The sequence below is a fragment of the Caretta caretta genome, chromosome 3 (genome assembly GCF_965140235.1).
Source record: "Caretta caretta isolate rCarCar2 chromosome 3, rCarCar1.hap1, whole genome shotgun sequence".
Classification (NCBI taxonomy): Eukaryota; Metazoa; Chordata; order Testudines; family Cheloniidae; genus Caretta; species Caretta caretta.
Window position 1 is genome coordinate 116,341,158 of NC_134208.1, and position 19,144 is coordinate 116,360,301.

General features: G+C 39.5%; 1 protein-coding gene across 13 annotated transcripts in view; it reads right to left on the reverse strand.

The window, feature by feature from the left end:
- Positions 1–19,144, reverse strand: part of SYNE1 (spectrin repeat containing nuclear envelope protein 1) — a 499,708-nt gene that overhangs the window by 111,727 nt on the left and 368,837 nt on the right. For 10 of the 13 annotated variants that reach the window (XM_075126812.1, XM_075126813.1, XM_075126818.1 and 7 more), the window contains 8 exons: positions 11,574–11,708; positions 10,099–10,205; positions 8,535–8,691; positions 7,174–7,305; positions 6,827–6,982; positions 5,446–5,655; positions 3,400–3,501; positions 1,194–1,313 (listed from right to left, as the gene is read on the reverse strand). In XM_075126812.1, coding sequence (XP_074982913.1) covers positions 1,194–1,313; positions 3,400–3,501; positions 5,446–5,655; positions 6,827–6,982; positions 7,174–7,305; positions 8,535–8,691; positions 10,099–10,205; positions 11,574–11,708 — 1,119 coding nt within the window. The remainder of the gene's footprint in view (positions 1–1,193; positions 1,314–3,399; positions 3,502–5,445; positions 5,656–6,826; positions 6,983–7,173; positions 7,306–8,534; positions 8,692–10,098; positions 10,206–11,573; positions 11,709–19,144) is intronic. The other 3 variants (XM_075126811.1, XM_075126823.1, XM_075126816.1) reach the window with 1 other exon arrangement.

Sequence of the window (19,144 nt, forward strand, 5' to 3'; positions counted from 1 at the left end):
AAAAAGCCTCACCAATTTGCATAGGTGACCACAGACCCAAACCCTTGGATCTGAGAACAATGAAAAAGCATTCAGTTTTTTACAAGAAGACTTTTAATAAAAAATAGAAGTAAATAGAAATAAAGAAATCCCCCCTGTAAAATCAGGATGGTAGATATCTTACAGGGTAATTAGATTCAAAAACATAGAGAACCCCTCTAGGCAAAACCTTAAGTTACAAAAAAGATACACAGACAGAAATAGTTATTCTATTCAGCACAATGCTTTTCTCAGCCATTTAAAGAAATCATAATCTAACACATACCTAGCTAGATTACTTACTAAAAGTTCTAAGACTCCATTCCTGGTCTATCCCCGGCCAAGACGACTACAGACAGACACAGACCCTTTGTTTCTCTCCCTCCTCCCAGCTTTTGAAAGTATCTTGTCTCCTCATTGGTCATTTTGGTCAGGTGCCAGCGAGGTTACCTTTAGCTTCTTAACCCTTTACAGGTGAGAGGAGCTTTCCCCTGGCCAGGAGGGATTTCAAAGGGGTTTACCCTTCCCTTTATATTTATGACACCTCATTTTAACGATAGTTATATTAACTTCACTGAGTTAGTCCTGCTGATTTCTAGGTCTTTGTCCTCGTCTCCCCACCCAAAAGGATCCTGCAAGTGAAGAGCTAATCGAGTTCTAGAATATGATATCCCTGCATAGCTATTTTGAAGAATACTTAATATATAGTCCTGCAAGCTGCATTAGTTCATCAAGTTTTAGTTGACAAGACTGTATAAACAGTAAAGATACACACAGGTTACAGAAAATAGATACATATCTCTTTGAAATAATTAAATTCAGACAGAACATAATAGAGGTCATAGAGCTCTGGAAAGGACAGAGGCCAATATACAGCAAACGTGCACATGCTTAACTTTGTTCACCTGAGCCGCCAATGGGACTGCACATAAGCTGGAAGTTAAGCATGTAGGGATTTGCAGGATCGAGGTCAGCGATGCTACAAAAGTGTTAAATACAAGGACAAGGAGGATGTTATGGAGAAAATTATAAATCTCTTTTATACACAGTGAAGTGCTTTGAGACATATTTTTGTAAATTGCTCTATGTACAATAAAGATAAGGGCAGTTTACAGATATCCTCAATATCAGTAGGTAGTTATTATAATGTACCTTTCTTTGGAAGGTAACTATACCTGGAGCTTAGATAGCTCTTGCATGGAAGGCTGGTCAATCTGTAGCTTGTCCCCACGCTTCTTTAATTTGCTGATTCCAGCATCTAATTCCTTCAGACCATCTTCTGCCTGTAGGATAGCCTGTATCAAGGAATTGCAACATTTAGCTAGAAGGTCTAAGAACAATCTTTTACCTGTACTACAGTATTACCATTTACTTGAACTGTTTTAGATATGAAGTATTAATCTGTCCCCATTTTTTTAATAGTGAATTTTGTACTCATCGTGTTTCACTGAGAACCCTGGAAACTGAATAACGTGAAGAAATACAGCACAGGAAGCAGAGACAGACATTCAAGATAATTTTTTGATTAAAGGTTTACTGTAGCATGGCACTTTTATATCACATACATTGAATGTTATACTTGAATTGTTTAAACAAAATCGGATTCTAGTTCTGTACTACTGATTAGTAATATATACTGTTTATATTAGAAACACGCAAGGTGTGTTTGGTAATTTAAACACATTTTAAAATTAAGCTTTCCTCTATCACTCATCACAATGGCGTTGGAGAACCTTACAAACAATTTATCTTCACAATGGCCCTGATGTAGCAACACTGAAGAACATAAGCGCTTGGCCATTGTCCTCATTAGGAGTCCCAACACTGCTGTCAGGTAAGAATGCATACTTAGCCCCCTTTTGTAGATAGGGAACCGAGTGACTAAGGGTTGGATTTACAAGGCTGTCAGTGATGGCCTAACTTCTCTCACTGAAGTAAATGAAAGTTTTACCAGTGACTTCAGCGGAAGCAGTGAGGCCAATGCCTTTTGAAATCTCACCCCAGATGTCTGCTGAAGATCATAGAGAATGTCTGTGGCAGAGCCAGGAATAGCAAGCAGATCTCCTGAGACCCAGTATAGTACCTTAACCATAAAGCCAGCCTTCTTTTTTAAGGCCTCTCTCCTGAAACCATTTATACAAGTGATTAATATTTCACATGCATAGTCCCTTTGACCTCTCGTAACACTGAGTGAGTGTAGTTTTAGGACCTAATCCTACAAACACTTATGGATGTGAGCAGTTCTACTGATTTCAGAATTGGGCCCTAAAACTATACTTACTCAGTGCAGGGCTTGAATCCATGACCCTATTAAATTAGAAATTAAAAGGTCTATGGTTTATCAGCTGAGCTAACATACTATTTCAGTCTGTTTCTTTGCCTACTTGTTTCCCTCCTTGTGTTCTATATATTGGGAACTAAATTCTGACTTCCCTTTTTGGGTAGGTAAGCTAAGGAGGAAGGGGTACTGGGAACTATGCAGCACACCATGCATGAGCCTGTCAGAATACAGACCTAAACACTCCCTGCAATGTAAGGTTGTGTGATTTCTAATGTCTAACCCCTACCCACCTGCTGGCATCAAGCAACAGATGGTGGAGCAAGAACCCAATGAGTTTTTCAAAAACCACACTTTGAAGAACTTTGAGTCATTATGTTTAGGTTTCTCCAACACAGACAGAGTGACTGCCAGAATCTGTCTATTTAGTTTCGCATATAGGTACTCATCACTGTAGTACCCGAGCAAATCACTTTGTTACTACATCTCTGCTCCCACCTGTTTCCTATCACAAAAAAGCCAGAAAGTAGCCTTTGATGCACACTGCATTCACCAAAGTTTGTTTTCAATACCAGGAATAACAAAAACATGGGACAAAAGATATCTAGGTTGAGATTAATTATTCAGTGCACATTTCCTGCTAGAGCACATTTTCCTCAGTCTGAAAAACACAGAATGTGGAGGTCAGGATATAAACACCTCAGAGCACCAAAACATGCCACTTGTTTTTAATCAGGCACCAGCAAGACAAAGTATACTGAAGAGATGTAGGTCAAGGACTTATCCTTCTAATTGCCTGTACTGAAATGACCACACTTTTGGGCGCTCTCTATATGAATCTCCTTAGCTTCCTGGGTTTTGTGTGTCTGTATTCCATGCCCCTTCTATTTTAGAAGTTTTTAATATTTAGCAGAAGTCAGAAGTACATTCTTGGACATGCACATATTTTATTTTCACATACAATGTACACACCATAAACATCCTCCTCTCCCACACACCTGGTTCTTGTCCTACAGAGACTATTTCAGTCTCAAGCAGAAAATCTTTCTGTATTCACCATACTCACACTGCTCTTCTTGTTCATAATAGATATTTGATAATACCTGCATTTGTTCCGTTTCAGGTCGCTCAGCTGCCTCTGCTTGTTTCTGCAGAACTATGTATTTGTGATCAGCCAGTGATGTAAACAGTAGCTTTAGATCATTCTGTAAGAGACAATAAAGTTCAAGTGAAGTTTTAAAAGAGAAAAATTATAGCCAATCATGACTCCCATCAATTAAACATTAGTCTATTCCCAAACGAGAGTACATCACTTGTTGACATAATGGACTAAATTTTCAGAACATGATATGTTACTTGTATGTATTCAAAATGGGAATAATTCACACGAATGCATACTATCTATTGTGTATTGAATTAGATGTTACATGTACAAAGTGCTTTAAAACCACGGGACATTGTTGACAACTCCAAAAAAAGGTGAAATAACTATTATGCAAGTGTAATGTTCAGAGAAAAAGAAACCATGTGGGCCCTTCCATTCCAATTTGACAACATGAATTCATACTTCCTCTAAGAATGCCTTATTTAACAAAAATGAATAAAATACAGCTCTAATGCTTCTAATCGCTCATTTTAGCTAACAAGCTTCTTATTTTTTTTTCATAGAAAAAGATCTTTTTGTCTGTAAACTGAGCAAATCTAACACGGAAGTCAGCAGGACACAACAAACATGGAACCCAATATTGCCATTTTCAGAGTCATCTGTCAGAGCAGAATTACATTTTAATCTGTTTGCTGTTTTTCAGAACTATCCTCAATCAATTGTTAGTGCTTTCTTCTCTGTTCACATATTTATCCCAGGTATGCTGACAATACCGGAAAGCATGAGCAACATCACTACATTTTCAAAGACACCTAGCAAAGGCAGAAAATAATGGTGATTTATTTTTATTTTCATATGATGACTTCTTATACAATAGTACCTATGGTACTGCAACAATATACACTTATGATCTCTTTTCTCTACCACAGTTAGGCGTTTTACACCTAACACTTGTTGCTAGTGTTTGTTTCATTTGTGCCAGAGCAAACCATCTCTATGGGTTTTAGAGTTTAAAACAAAGAAACACAACAGGCTGTGTGTTGAGAAGAGTTCCAAATATATGTAGAGTAAAGATAAAGATGAGACAACAGAGGCATATGTGACTAAAATAGATACTGTATTTACTTCACTCTTGAATTTTATGAAAATCCTTTAAAAATACTCATTCAGTTTGGGATTCTGATCTAAAGACAGACAGACAGCATTGGATATACCAATTTTACAGCAGTTGATGGAAGTTCCACATAAAGCCTACACTGCCAGTCACTTCAGGAAGTTGTAAGAAACTTCCTGAAGTGACTGGCAGTGTAGGCTTTATGTGGCAGGAAAAGGGGAGAAGATGGCAGTAACCCCCTGATGTTTGCAAAAGTTTCCAGGCGAATAAAGGGTGAGGGTATTATGTACACAGAGTTTTTAATACTGGAGGTCACTTGAGGTAGGAGCTGTTAAAGGATAATGGGATGGTGTTAACAAAGTTGAGAAGGTAGATATCAAAACAAGGCTAATGTTTGGCATATATTTTGCACTGTATCCCACCTTATCAACAAAGCACTATGCTGTTTGTACCTTAGAAACCTGAAAGCTATAGTTGCTCTTTCCCCCTTTAAGTATAGTAGTCAAAGGATGCTGGTTACTGTAATACCAAACACACGTGCCATGCATTATTGGATGAACATTCACGGTAGCACACAGGGAACTATATGTACAACTATTCTGCTAACAATTATGTGAGTTGGAACTTTGGCCCAAATTTTTAAGGGACTATTGATTTGGGGGGGCTTCCATTTTTGGATACTCAACTTGAGAGGGACACCACAGTGAGCGTACTCAACGCTTTCTAACCGTCAGGTTTATTTAAGGTGTCACAAGTTGGACACCAAAAAATTGAGGCACTTAACACCTCTAGTCACTATTGAAATCCTGTCTTAAAACTCCACTTGTATGTGGAAATTTACCCGTTTATTCTATTACCTAATAACCCCCCAAAACTTTCAACAGATAATGAGACATAGGGGAGGGTCTAGAGAATTCCTTGGCAACCTACCTGGAATGTGAGTATTTGCTGAAGTCTCTCTTTCATCTGATGGCACCTCTGGTTTACTACTGACTCCAGCATGGTCAGTCTCCCTAGTAGACAGTCCAAAGTGTCCTCTATAACATCCCTGTTATCACTGTTCTCGGGAAATGCTTGAGAAAACAAATTCTTGTTCTTATCCATTTCTTCTGACATCTCTTTGATATCTTTGGCAAGAGACTGGAGTTTTTATGGAACAGAACAATTTTTGGAATTAGACACTAACAAGTAGACCTACTGTACTGCTGTAACTACCACCCCTTCATTCACAATAGACTTTAAAACCATGCTAAAAAGCCCAGGAAATCTTTTTAGTAACAATAAAAGGTTGGTTTGGCATGAGTTGTTCTTGACAAATCCATGTTGGTTATTGTTTATCACCTCTAGAAGCTTACACATTGATTGCTTAATAGTTTGTTCCAATATCTTTCCAGATACTAAAGTTAGGCTGACTTGTCTATAATTTCCCAGGTCCTCCTTCTCCCCCTTTTTTAAACATATGTACTCTCTTTGCCTTTCTCCAGCCCTCTGAGACCTCACGCATCCTCTATGAGTTCTCAATGGTTCCAAGATTGCTTGGGCTCTTCCTTAAGTACACAGAGGTAATGTCACCAGGCACCACCAACTTGAATACATCTAGTCAATCTAAATGTTCTTTAACCTGTTCTTACCCTCTTCTGGCTTGTGTTGCTTCCCCCTTGTTGTTAATATTAATTGTGTTAATCATTTCAATGAAGATTGAAAAACAATAGGCATTAAATACTTCAGCCTTTTTTGTGTCATCTGTTATTAACTCTCCTTCCCCGCTAAGTATTGGACTTACACTCTCCTTTGTCTTTCTCTTGCTCTTATGGTATTTCTAGAACATCTTCTTATTGCCTTTTATGTCCCTTGCTAGGTACAACTCATTTTGCCCCTACATGCTTGTGCTATTCTTTTGTACTCATCCTTAGCAATGTGTCCTTCTTTCTACTTTTTGTATTATTGCTTTCTGATTTTAGATCATTAAAGAGCTGTTGATACAGTCATTCTGGTCTCTTACTGTTCTTCCTCTTTCTCCTCCGCATCTGGATAGATTACTGTTGTGTCTGTAATACTGTCTCTGAGGAGCTGCCAGCTCTCCTGAACTCATTTTTCCCTTAGATTTCCTTCCCATAGCATCTTACCTATCAATTCTCTACATTTGTTGACATCTGCTTTTGTGAAGTCCCTTATCCTTATGAGGGCAAAGTCTTAACTGGAAGGAGTTTTCCAGTTGCATTCAGTTATGCAAAACTATTATTCTAGAGTCTTACTTCTCACTAAGATACAAAGCAAAACAGAACCTGATTGGAAAACTAAAAATACTTACTTCCTGGTTATACAGGCAAGTTTCTGTCTCTTCTGGAAGCAGGGCTGTAGCAACAAATAAGCATTCTTCAACACCATCCAGCCAAGAAGAGGTAGCTGACACGCTATCATAAAGCTTCTGTTCCAAGTGCAGGCTTTCCTTCTCTGCTCCTCCAGCCTGAGTGAAAGGAGCGAAAGTGATAGGAAAGTCTGTCAGTTCATACTGCTTCCATACAGAGAACTAATGTCCACTGGCTCTCCAGTGTTCAGGGAGGGGCAGCTCACCGCCAAGTGGGAACTAGAGGAGTGTTCACTCTGTATAGCAGCTCTGCATAAAATTGTATTTAAAAACAAACAATGCCACTGTACCTTAGATGAAACATCTTCAAAGGCCTGGTTCAAACCAACCAATATAGATTCAACTGATGATTTATCTTGTGCCTTTCCTTCCCCTTTATACAAGGGTAGGCCAGACATCAGTCTGTTTGGTCTGTTGTAAAGCTGTTAGAAGAGAAATATTGGTTAGAGTAGTTCTGATGTACACTGGATCTCTCATACGAAAATATAGATACTACTACCGGCTGAGGAGCCCCTACACCATTAAATAAGTCACACATATACCGCTGTTATAAAGCTGCTCACACTGGAGGTTCACAGCATGTATGAACAGTACACTTGAACTAAACTTAGCAATGAGACACGTATACCCAAAGATGCTGAAGTAGTAATACTGTTTATATGTTGGAAAGCTACAGTTACTAGACCATTCTGGAACAGAGCACTAAGCCAGTGCCTAACAAGAGAAAAAGTATAGCACAATCCAATGGCTGGGAGTTGAAGCTAGACAAATTCTTGTCTACCTTGCATAGGCACTGACACCGTGGGTGCCCTGGGGCCGTAACATCTGAGGGAAAAAAATAGTGGGTGCTCTTTTTTTTTTTTTTTAAAATGAATCAGGACAAATGAATGGGCAATGAGGATTGCTGACTCTATTTATATTGTACCATATTTTTAAGTAAAAAAAACCATCTACATTTGCACATAAGGCCCAATCCAGCTCCCATTAAGGTCTGTGGGAAAGTTTTCAGTGGGTTTTATGTGAGCTGAGTCAAGCCCAGAGTGAGTCTAGGTAAACATGCACCTTCATCACTGTTGTTCTCATTCCTCTTTCCTCATTCTCTCTTCGTTGCACACACTTGCTGCATTTCACTTTAAACTGGGCTGCAAGCTCTTTCACACAGAGCCTGTCCCTTGCCATATGTACAGCAACTCGCACAGGAAGGCCCCAGTCCTAAGTGGGGCCTCTGGGGGATACTAAAATACAAATAAACTAATAATAATTATGAGTTTTAATCTCTGTCAGACCCTTGGATAGTTGGCAGATGGTTCTGCTTACATCTAAAGTGAAGGTGATCTGCGATCTATGCAAGTCTTGAACCATTTACCTCTTGCGGTAAAACTCCATGGGTGAAATCCTGGCCTCAATGAGGTCAATAAACTGAATGGGTCCAGGATCCCACACAATGAGTTTAAACTCATAAAGCCGAATAATACTTCCAATTTTGGTTAATTTGTAAAATTTTACAAAAAATTTTGCTTTATGTTCCTTGAACTGACTATTTTTAAAAACTGTATTCGACATAAGGCATTTGCTGTGCATAAACTGTACTTTGTGTGCTCAGCTACATGCTTTTCATACAAGAGTGCACAGAAACATTAAAACCAGCTACCGGTTGTGCCTTTTCCTGTTCCAAAGCATTCTGCAGCAGTCTCTGTTTGGTGCTGAATTCCTGGTGCAAGCCTTCCCACTTCATTCTCATTTGATCTTCAGCTGATGGATTCTCACCTTCCAAGCCTAACTCCTGAGATAACACATCAGGCTTCTCACTGTGACAAAAAAATATAAGTTAAGCTCAGGAAGTATTGTAATTGAAGGTGTTTCTTGCCCCTTTCAGTTTTGATTTTTCACATAATTCAATTTTGAAATAAATGCTTTTTTAAAAGAACAGCTTTTAGTCGTGCTTTAAAGCAGTAATATGAAGGATACATTTAGAACAGAAATAAGTACTCAAATATAACCAGACCCGTTCAACTCTTATGAACTGTATGGAGCTGCAAACACTCATATAAGCTAATAGAAACACATACAACCCCCAAATTGATGAAAAATATATTAGATTCAAATTTAAATTCTAAATCAGTTGTTATTTCAGAGAATGTGAAGTTGTAGTTATTTAAATTACTAGTTACTAATTTGGATCAACTCTCTCTCTCTCTCTATTTTTCTGCATGTGTCCTACATTACTTCTCCTCATGTCAGACATGTTACCTGAATCTTGGTGAACAAAAGGTTAAGTTCAACTTTCCCCCTTCTTTTATAACCAAGTTCAGGGGTAAAGCTGTGAATGTGGCTATTTGGAAAACAACTGTTCCACAACTATTACAGGACTGGGTTGAACCCCAAACTTGGGAGATTTTCAATTTACTTTAAATTATTACACTTCCTTGTTGTAAACACTAACGCATGAAGAAGACAAACTGCTGAGAGCAACTGGTCTTCTTCCCCTGCTGAGTCATTCACATGCACTGGTTTTGATGTAAAAGTCCCTAATATTGAGCATCAAAGCTTTTGCTCCGCTATCCTATGAACCACCTTTATGCCTTCCAGATTTTGGCATATTGCAGGAGCCAGGGTTATTTAAGCAGCTCTGAGAGCTGTTCTAATTTATGGCATCCTACCTGCCCCACCCCCAGAGCTACTAATGGCCAGCTTTGCAGCAAATGGAAATTCAGGACTCTCCACCCTCCTCAGCCCCACCGCTGCATGCTCCCATGCCAAGGCTTGTGGGAGTCCTCAAGCAGGCTGTATTTGTCTTCTTCAGTTATTACCAGGGAGAATTCTCCCCCAGCCTGAACCAAGGCCTGGCATAAATGGTCCAGAGTGAGGGTGAGAATCTCACCCTATGGCTCAAAATTCAAGAGACACTCCAAGTGCCAAAGATAAAAGTCTTAATTAACTTCATGCAGAGAAAATTAAGTTATAGACACTTCATTTGTTAATAAGATTATGCTTTCAGATCCCAGTTGTTTAGGATAGTATTATTATTCACTTGTATTATCACAGAACCTAGGAGCCACAGACATGGATCAGGGCCCCATTGTGCTAGGCTCTGTACAAACACAGACAGAACAAAAATTAGAGAACAAGATGTTGGAAGAAACAGACAGAAGCAAGGAGGCCAAAGTGTGAAGGCTTAGGGATCCCCACTGAAAAAAAAATGTATCGAAGCTCACCTAGCTCGACGGCCACCTGGAGCAGAATGTTGGGTTAGGATTTCTTCTCCGTGGCTTGCTACTGAACGAAGTAGCTTCTTCTGCTCTGCCAGCTCTTGTTCCAGCTCCTAACAGAGAACAAAGATGGCTATGTTAATAGTTTGTTTGTTTTTCTGGTTGTGAAGAGCGTACCCGATGCATGTTTTTACCTCTCTTAACCATCAGAGTCGGACAGCCATCAAAATAAATGCTCAGGAAATGAGTATAGATGTCCACAGCCTTCCCAGAATGATATAGATGTCCATAGCCTTCCCCTCACTCTTATTAAGGTGAGTAATCTCAAAAAACGAATATGCTACTTATGACTCAGTCATGCCAAACTGACACCACAAGGGTGTGTGTATCTATTGTCTCCATCAAGACAGCAGTGGAGTGCTTCAGGACCTTAATGAATGTATCCTTACAACATCTCTGTGAAGTAAGGTAAGTATTATCCTCACTGTACAGATGGGGAACTGAGGCACAGTGAGACTAAGTGACTTGCCCAAGTTTACATAGGAAATAGTGGGCAGAGCCAGAAACAGAACACAGACCTCCTGGGTCCCCATTCAGAGCCATAACCACAAGGTCATCTTTAATCTGGTCTGGCTGGCTCTGTCTTACCTCTGATGGGGAGAGGGGCGGGGAAGGGTCAACTGCATCATTATGGCACAGCCCTCACCAACGGGTGGTGCAAACTCTAGGAAGAGCTCTGCCTCAGGGGGCATAATCTCTTTAGTGTTTCAGGTATGCAGGATAATGCAGCATGCTAGCACAAAGCTTTTAGGCCCTGATTCGGAAAGTATTAAAGCACATAGTTAAGTAATTTGCTGCGTTGGGGCCTTAGATCCTATGTTGCTATAGAAAACCCTACAAACAGATAGTGTAACATGGCTCCTTCTCAGAAGCTAGGTAGCTTGGCTGGCTTGTGAGTAGAGGAGATGGAAACATGGCCCCATATCCACTGTGTGTGCTGGAAGGAGCAGATTCTGTTTTTAGAAGAGTGCAGGGACTGTGATTCTGAGTGCCCCCTGTACAGACTGTGTGTGTAGGGGAAAGGCATCTAGCATACTCCCCATTCTTTGCACAACGTTGCAAAGGACCAGCTATGAACTAGACCTGGATATTTAAGTTATACAAGTCATTTTTTCCTCACAGGACAATGTGCCACCCTAATAGTGTGCAATTATTTAAGGAAGAAGTTCTAAACTAGCTATATCATTTCCAATCTATTCAGATACTATGCCTACCCCTAGGGTATTTGTACCCATTTGATGGGCAAAAGTGGGTTTAAATAAGAGATGTATGTAAATACAGAGCATACACCAGAAGAATCTTATAAATTTCTGGTTCCCTACACTGCCCAGGCAGTAAATGCCTAAAGTCCTACCAAGAAACATGTTTGTGATGTCAAATGAAACCTGCAGGTCAGCATGTGGCAAGTACAAAGTACTAACTTTCTGTTGCTGGAGGCTGCTCTGTTGCTGCTGGGAACGGGTTGTTCGTGCTTGGGACAGCCATTCTTGGACACTTGGACTGTGTGAGGATATCAGGTCCAATTCACATACCTCCTTGTCTTGTAAAACTCCCTGCTTTGATTAAGAAGAAAAGAAACAATTACTTTATATAACAGGGACCTTTTATGTTACAATGAGGTGTGAGACACCGGCTCAGTCCATATTAATATGGTATAGTGCCTTTCAACTCCTAAGATGCTGGTTTACATGAATTTAGCTCAGCTGTGACTTGAAGTTATTCGTTTGTTGGCCAGTATCAGGTAGGTCTCCATAAAACAAACACCTCCACCACAACTGGCATCTTGCTAGCAGAATCAGAGGAACAGGACTGGCATAGACTTAGAGACACCCTCTTACAGGATGTCCCTTCAGTTCAGAGGAAAGCCACATTAACAAGCCAGCAATGAAGAAGGTTGCAGTTAGAATTGGGCAAATAATTGATCTTTCAGTTCAGCCAGCAAACAAAAACATTAGGGACAATATTTGGTTCAGTTTCATTCTGAAAATGTTTAGAATTTGTCAGCAAACTGGAAAAGTCCAGTCAGCTTCAGAAAAGTGTGAGAGAGAGAGAGATTCCTTTTAACCTTTAGCTAGTGATGAGGGAACTGGCTTGGCGTGTGGGAGACCCAGCTGGAAATCCCCACTCTGGAGTTGGGATTTGAACTCTGATCTCCCCCTGAGCAGCCTAACCTACAAGCTATCCTGGGGTAAGTTACTCGAAATCTCACCTACTGAAGATGCCCTACTTTGTATACATATTTAAGCATTCCTGAGAGCAAAGACTTAAACTGAGGCACCCTCTTCTACTGTGTAAGTGCCCTAACCACCAAGCTATTGGCTATTCTGGGGTAGGCTACTCACACTCTCCTGTTTTGCTTTATATAACTACTTAACTATCCATTTGGCCAGAGAACACAAGATAATAACTCCATAGCCTGCTGATTAAAGCTCTCACCTGGGAGGTAGATGTGAATTTAAAACTCTCCTCTGAATCAGGCAGAGAGAAGATTTGAATCCACACCTCTTATCACCAGGTAAATCCTTTAATCACCATGTTATAGCCTATTTCTCTCTCTCCTGACCCAATTATAATTAATAAAGTGGAACAGCTTCAGCAGAAGAGTTTGAGCGGTATAGCTTGGTGGTTAGGCAGCTCACCTGGGCTAGGAAAGCACTAAGTTCAAATGTTGCTCCAAAGTGGGGATTTAAACCTGCATCTCCCAGCTAAGTGCCCTAATCACTGGCTAAAGATGACACAAACATAGTTTTCTGAAACTGACCCGGAAAAATGTTTCCCAGATTAAATTAACTGGGTCAAATTCATGAATAGTTTTGGGTCAATCAGAACTGCATTTTTTCATGGAACAAACTAGAAGTCTGAAAAAAGAAAAGGAGTACTTGTGGCACCTTAGAGACTAACCAATTTATTTGAGCATAAGCTTTCGTGAGCTACAGCTCCTTTTCTTTTTCCGAATACAGACTAACACGGCTGCTACTCTGAAACCTAAAAGTCTGAAAAATTTCACCCAGCTCCAGTTGCAGTTGCCCTGTGCATTTACTCTGTGACTAATATTCCATGGATAAACAGCAGATCACTTTCTTCAGGAATGCTAATCCAGTACCTCACGCAAACATTACATCTGTTTTTTAAAAGTGAAGACCTCCACCTTTCCCAAAGACCTAATTGACCTAAAATGCCTACCAGCTTTAAAAGTTCCAATTGAGAATGATGGAAATCAGTTGATTGTTTCCATCAGCTTACTGATTATTTACAAATGAGAGAATGCTGGTTCTTATTCTGGCCTATACACTAAGCCCCAAAATTAATAAGTATATTTGAATCAGTTTATCTGTGGTAGATAAAAAGATAAATACAAAAGATAGAGAGAGTTGATTGACACAGAGAGAAAAGAGAGATAAAGAGATGGACAGACAGCGATTTTAGGCAAACTGATTCCCATTCATCCTCCCTTACTATATATAATTGATCCTTTCTTCTCAAATAAATTATTAGACAAATGTTTTGTGTAAACAAACACCAAAAAGAAAACAAAGCCCTCAATGGTACGGAAGAGTTTACAAATGATATTTCTTTTGATCCAGCCACTCTTCTATAATCCTTGACCCCTATGAAATCCACATTCATTGTAAATTCAGAAGTGCTGATCAGCAACAGCAGAAAAATGTATTTAAATGCAGGGATTTAAGCACAAATTTTCTTCTCCAGCATTTACAAACATGAATTTATATGGTTCCGGAATTTTGGGTTTTTGTGATTGTCTGGGTATATTCAAAGTTAGCACCTATTAAATATCTAGATATAGAAATACCAGGCTATCATGAAAGACTTCCTCCTGTTTTTTTTTTTCTTTACTGATTCCAAAACTTCAAAATCTACACCTAGGGCCCAGCCCCTCTTCCCTTTTGATTTTTGCTTTATGCATCTCATTTTTGTAGATGTGACTCCTTGGATACAGGTTTTACCCATGATTCAGCTGTCATTCTGAATCAAGCTTGGCCACTCAAGTGCTCTAGAGAGAGCTGAATATGCTCCCATGATGGGGAATGAACTTCAAGTCCAACTTGGTCCCTTGTTTTCTTTCAGGGACAGGGAACAGCACAGGTGCAATGCCATCAACTGATGGAAAAGGAAACAAGATTGTCTCATGTCTCACTGCACTTGTAGCTGATAATGACCCATCAGTGATTGGACTTGAACTCTGATATGGGCTGCTGTCACATGGCACTGCAGTTGCAGGCATTCAGACAACAACATAGAAAGAAGCCTAAGGTTTTTCTTTCGGATGGACAATTCAATAGCTCTGGTGAACAGGAGCGGTCCTGGTGTGGGGTTGGGTGGTGTTAGAAGGTGAAAATTGTAAGGGGGACAAAAATTAAGTGGTCTTTCATCAAGACCTGCTGTTAACCCCACGCCTCACTCCATTGTGGTTAAGTCTTCTATTCTCCTTGAAGATTAGCTGGATGTAGGAAAACTGCTATGAAGTCTTTAGCAAAGCTGGTAGGTAGATAGGGAATGAAGCGTGGGGGGTCCCAGGCAAAGCAAAGCAAGGGTTATTTTCCAGTTTTACTTATCTGATTAAAAATATGACAATTTTCCTGAGACAAGTATATAGATTTCTCTATCTCCTACTACTATTTGAAGGACTTTTGAAAGAAATTAATAGTTTCTCATTGAATCTCAAATTAATCTTGGTGAGGAAGAAATGAAGGGAAGCTATTGTTTGAATGGAGAAAGACACACTTTTTCTAAATGGTACAGAAAGCTTATCAATGGCTAGAGACTGATTTGAACTAGATTCTTAAAGCATCCTCTTCGCTAGGAGGAGTGTTCAGCTACCAAGGGGACAGGTGCTACACAAAACTAAAATAAACAAATTGAAGGCCTTGGATGCATGCTAAGTAATAAAACTGCACCAAGGTTTGAAAATGGAACATTACAAGACAAGCTTGTTTCAGATTTTTTTTTTCAGTCTATGGAAATAAGAAATAAATAAATATGAGAGAGCCTTTGGAATTTGTAGATCCAGGAGTAAAACATGTACTGCAAAGTGTGTGTGTGTGTATTCTAGCTTATATATATATATACATGTTCTAGCACTAACCTCCTATGTTTAGTTGTGTCTGTTTTAATTATTCCCAAATCATAGACGATAAAAGGTAATGAACACATTAACATTTCAATTTGAATTGTATTTGATAGAACTTTTTTTGTTTATTGGCTTGTAAGTACTCAGAAAAACCAAGATTCAAAATTGGTATCAATTATTTTTTAATCTTTATAGGCAATTTATTTACTACAATGTACTTTTGAATGCATAAAGTAAATAAACTTAAAAAAACAAACTGTTTGCTGCTAATGTATTTCAGTTAGAATAACTTTGTGTGTTAAGTGTAACTATACTAGGTGTAAATTTTGATAGAAATGTGATCTGTGTGGTGACTGTGTCCCTTTAAAATATGCAATTTTATACTGTTTGCTTTGAAAGACTAAGTATTGCACTGCTTACAGAGCTACAAGAAATGGAAAAAAATACAAACAAGACAACTGCGAAAGAATCTAACAGTCACTGAATTTCTAAGAAACTGGGGACATATTCTGCCCCCAGAGGGGCACATACAACTTCCACTGATTTCACTGGGAGCCAAATATGTGAATTCAATGGTAAATTTAGGCCTCTGCTTGATTTTTAAAAGGCTACATGAAAGTTAGCCAACAACAACACTTCAGTAAATATACTGAATTTGTGGTTAGTGGGCTTTTAACCTTAGCTGAACTATACAAATTTGGGAACTTTCTAAGGAATAAAACAACATTTTTCAGTCTTTTATTGCATTAGAAAAAATAAGTGCTTCATTGGGAGTTGTGGGTGCTTAGCCTTTCTGAAAATCAGGCCATTTATTTAGATGCTGATTTATGGACATACAAGCCTAAATTTAGACATCACTTTTGAAAATTCTTGCCATTATCTTTACCATTTTCCTCATCTTTGCCCTCTGCTTCACCATTCCTGGTTGCAAGCGCATGATTTAGGGGGGCTACAGTGGATTGGGCCTAGGATGGCAGATGGAAAGAGGATCTGACCTGTAAACATTTATTTGAATCTCTATGGCTTACAGGTCTCTGCTTCCTTCCTACCCCCAGCCTTTGTCTCCCTCGCCCCTCTTGCTCAGTCCCTTCTAAACCTTTCCACTGAGCACCTCCTTTTCCCAGCTTCATTCAAGAACTTCTCTCACCTTTTTTTTCTGACTCTTTGGCTCCCATGCACTCATAGAATCCCTGCTTCCTGCTCAGTGAGGGGGAAGGAGCAGAATGAGGCTGGGACATAGACTCAGGAACTGGGGAAAAGGCAGAGAGAAGAGATGACATGGCTCCCCATATAAGAGTGAGAAGTGGATGAAGGGGCCAGGAAGTGGGATCAGGGAGAAGTGGTGAAATTGGGCAGTGGAATGAGGATGGGCTGCAGGGGAAACTGGTTAGCAATTCACTGTGTAGCTGGTGCTGGTGGAGTGTAAGAGGCTCCTCCACTCCCTAGGAAAGGCTAGTGCTGCCTCTGCGCTTACCCTTTTGGACCCATAGCACTCTATGAACCTCCCCTCTAATCCTTCTCCTCTCCACCTTCCTAACCAATAGGAGCCCCCATTGCAGGAGGAGCACCAGGAAGTTCCAAAGGGGTCTTAAAAGGATCTAGATCTCCATGCAGAAGAGGCAGATCACCGTAAGTGCTCCTTTACATTCTGACCCTCATATCAGCTGACCCCACACATTCCTGCAACCAGGAAGTGGAGCCATCTGGAAGAAAAGCAGAGAAAAAACAAGGTCAACACAGCATTTTATTTCATATTATTGCCCCAAATACGTGTAGCTTGAAGGTAGTCTCACAGCATAAAAGTTTGAAAGATATTGTATGGTATGACTGCTAAACTCTGCAATGGATAGCTGCAAAAAATTATTTGGATCCCTTCTGATCTAAGAGCTTTTAGGGTATTTCCACAGCTTCCTTTTGTTTTTGTCTGTTACTTGGAGCATCTGAAGCTACTAAGCGCATCCCCTGGGTGGTGGATGGGGAAGTATCCACAAGGTTGTGCTGGGTGCTGGTAATCCTATCATGTAAAAATTAACTTCCTACAGAAATGAACGACAGGAGCCATACAGAGTGTGCAGCAGGCTTGAACAAGAGATCAACTTCATGTGAAGAATATGAGAGGCACTGAAAAAAAAATCACTGAGAACAATATATAAAGCTTCTAAAACAGCTCAAGTAATTACCGAAATGGATAGCTACTAGCTGGATGTCATTGGAATCAGTGAGTGCAGATAAACAAGTTTGTTTCTCTAAAGTATAATTTGTTCAAATAAAACCATCATATATTCAAGGAATGTGGATCATAGACTTGAAGCTGACATAGCAATCCAAATGCTGAATGAAGTAGGAACCAGTCCATGAAAAAATTATTAGAGTTCACTTTTAGATTAGATTCTTCAAGCTAGTGGTTACACAGTGCAAAAATCCAGTTGTGGAAAAAAATGCTTTTTACGATTTTTTACAAGATGCCTTAATTAACGTCCCAAAACATGGTATCATAGTGACTATGTGTGATTTTAATACAAACACTGGAATGAACAATGATGGGTTAGATAAAGTTATGGGCAAGTGCAGCAGGGGTTTGGATATGAACCAAAACGGTGAACAATTCGTAGAAATTTGCAGTATGAACAACTTGTGATAGATGGGAAAATATTTCCTCAAAGAAATCCAGAAAGTGACATGGAACTCCCAAGACGGCACTACAAAGAATCAGATAGATCGCTTCTGCGTTTCAAGAACATTTCACAGGTGCGCACAAGGGAGCAGATGTGGTCCGTGACCATAACTTTTGCATCACTGAATTGAAGATCAAGTTTAAGAGGAAGAAGAAGGTTAAAAGAAGACAACACATCAATAGTACACAATCAAAAAGACCCAAACACAAAAGGTGCTTTTCAGCTTGAGCTGAAGAACAGGTGCAGTGTTCTAATGGAGTTAGTTGAAGAAAACCCAGATGCTGATATTCTGAGGGAAAACATCAGAGCTTCTATCCAGGCAATGCAAAGACATTTTAATAACAAAATCTAAAAGGGAAGAATGGGTTAATGATGTTACTTGGACAGCAGTGGATAAGAGAATAACTATAAAGCAAAAACCCATTAATGCTAAGACATGTCAAGAGACAAGCAAGTGGCAAGAAGAATACAGAACTCTAGACAGAGATAAAAAGGAGTCTAGAAGAGAACAAAGTGCATACATGGATAGAAAATGTCAAGAGACTGAAAATGCTACCCAAAGCGGTGATCTTATAACCTTGTATAAGACAATCACACAGCTAACAGGAAACTTTAGCAGTACTGGAAGCCTATCAGAGATGTAAATGTTAAGACTCTTAATACAGAACAACAACAAAAGGAAAAGATAGGAAGAATATTTTCAGACTGTTTTAAATAGAACAAGCCCAAGTTAACTACTAGAAATGCCTGATGAAGACCTACCACTGGAGCTTGATATGGGAAGAAATGGAAGACTCATCAGTAAACTCCAAAATGGGAAAGCAGCAGAGAGGATAACATTACTGGAGAGATGCTTAAAGCAAGTGACAAAACGGCCCTCCAAACTTCTCTTGTCTTCTTGGATAGACTATGGAATGAAGAAAAGAACCCAACTCAGTGGAGGAGAGGCTTTACAGTAAAACTGCCAAAGAAGAGTGACCATACTAACTACAATAACTAGAAAGGAATCACATTACTCTCAGTGCCTGGAAAAATCATGTGTACTATCATCCTGGAATGTAACAAGAAACAACTAGACCTTCAACCTGAAGAGGAATAAGCAGGTTTTAGACCACTGAGATCATGTGAAGACCATATTGTTGTTCTCAGACATATTCTAGAACAAAATGTGGAATTGGCAAGGACCTTTTGTGATAAATTTTACAGATCTCCAGAAGGCTTTTGACAG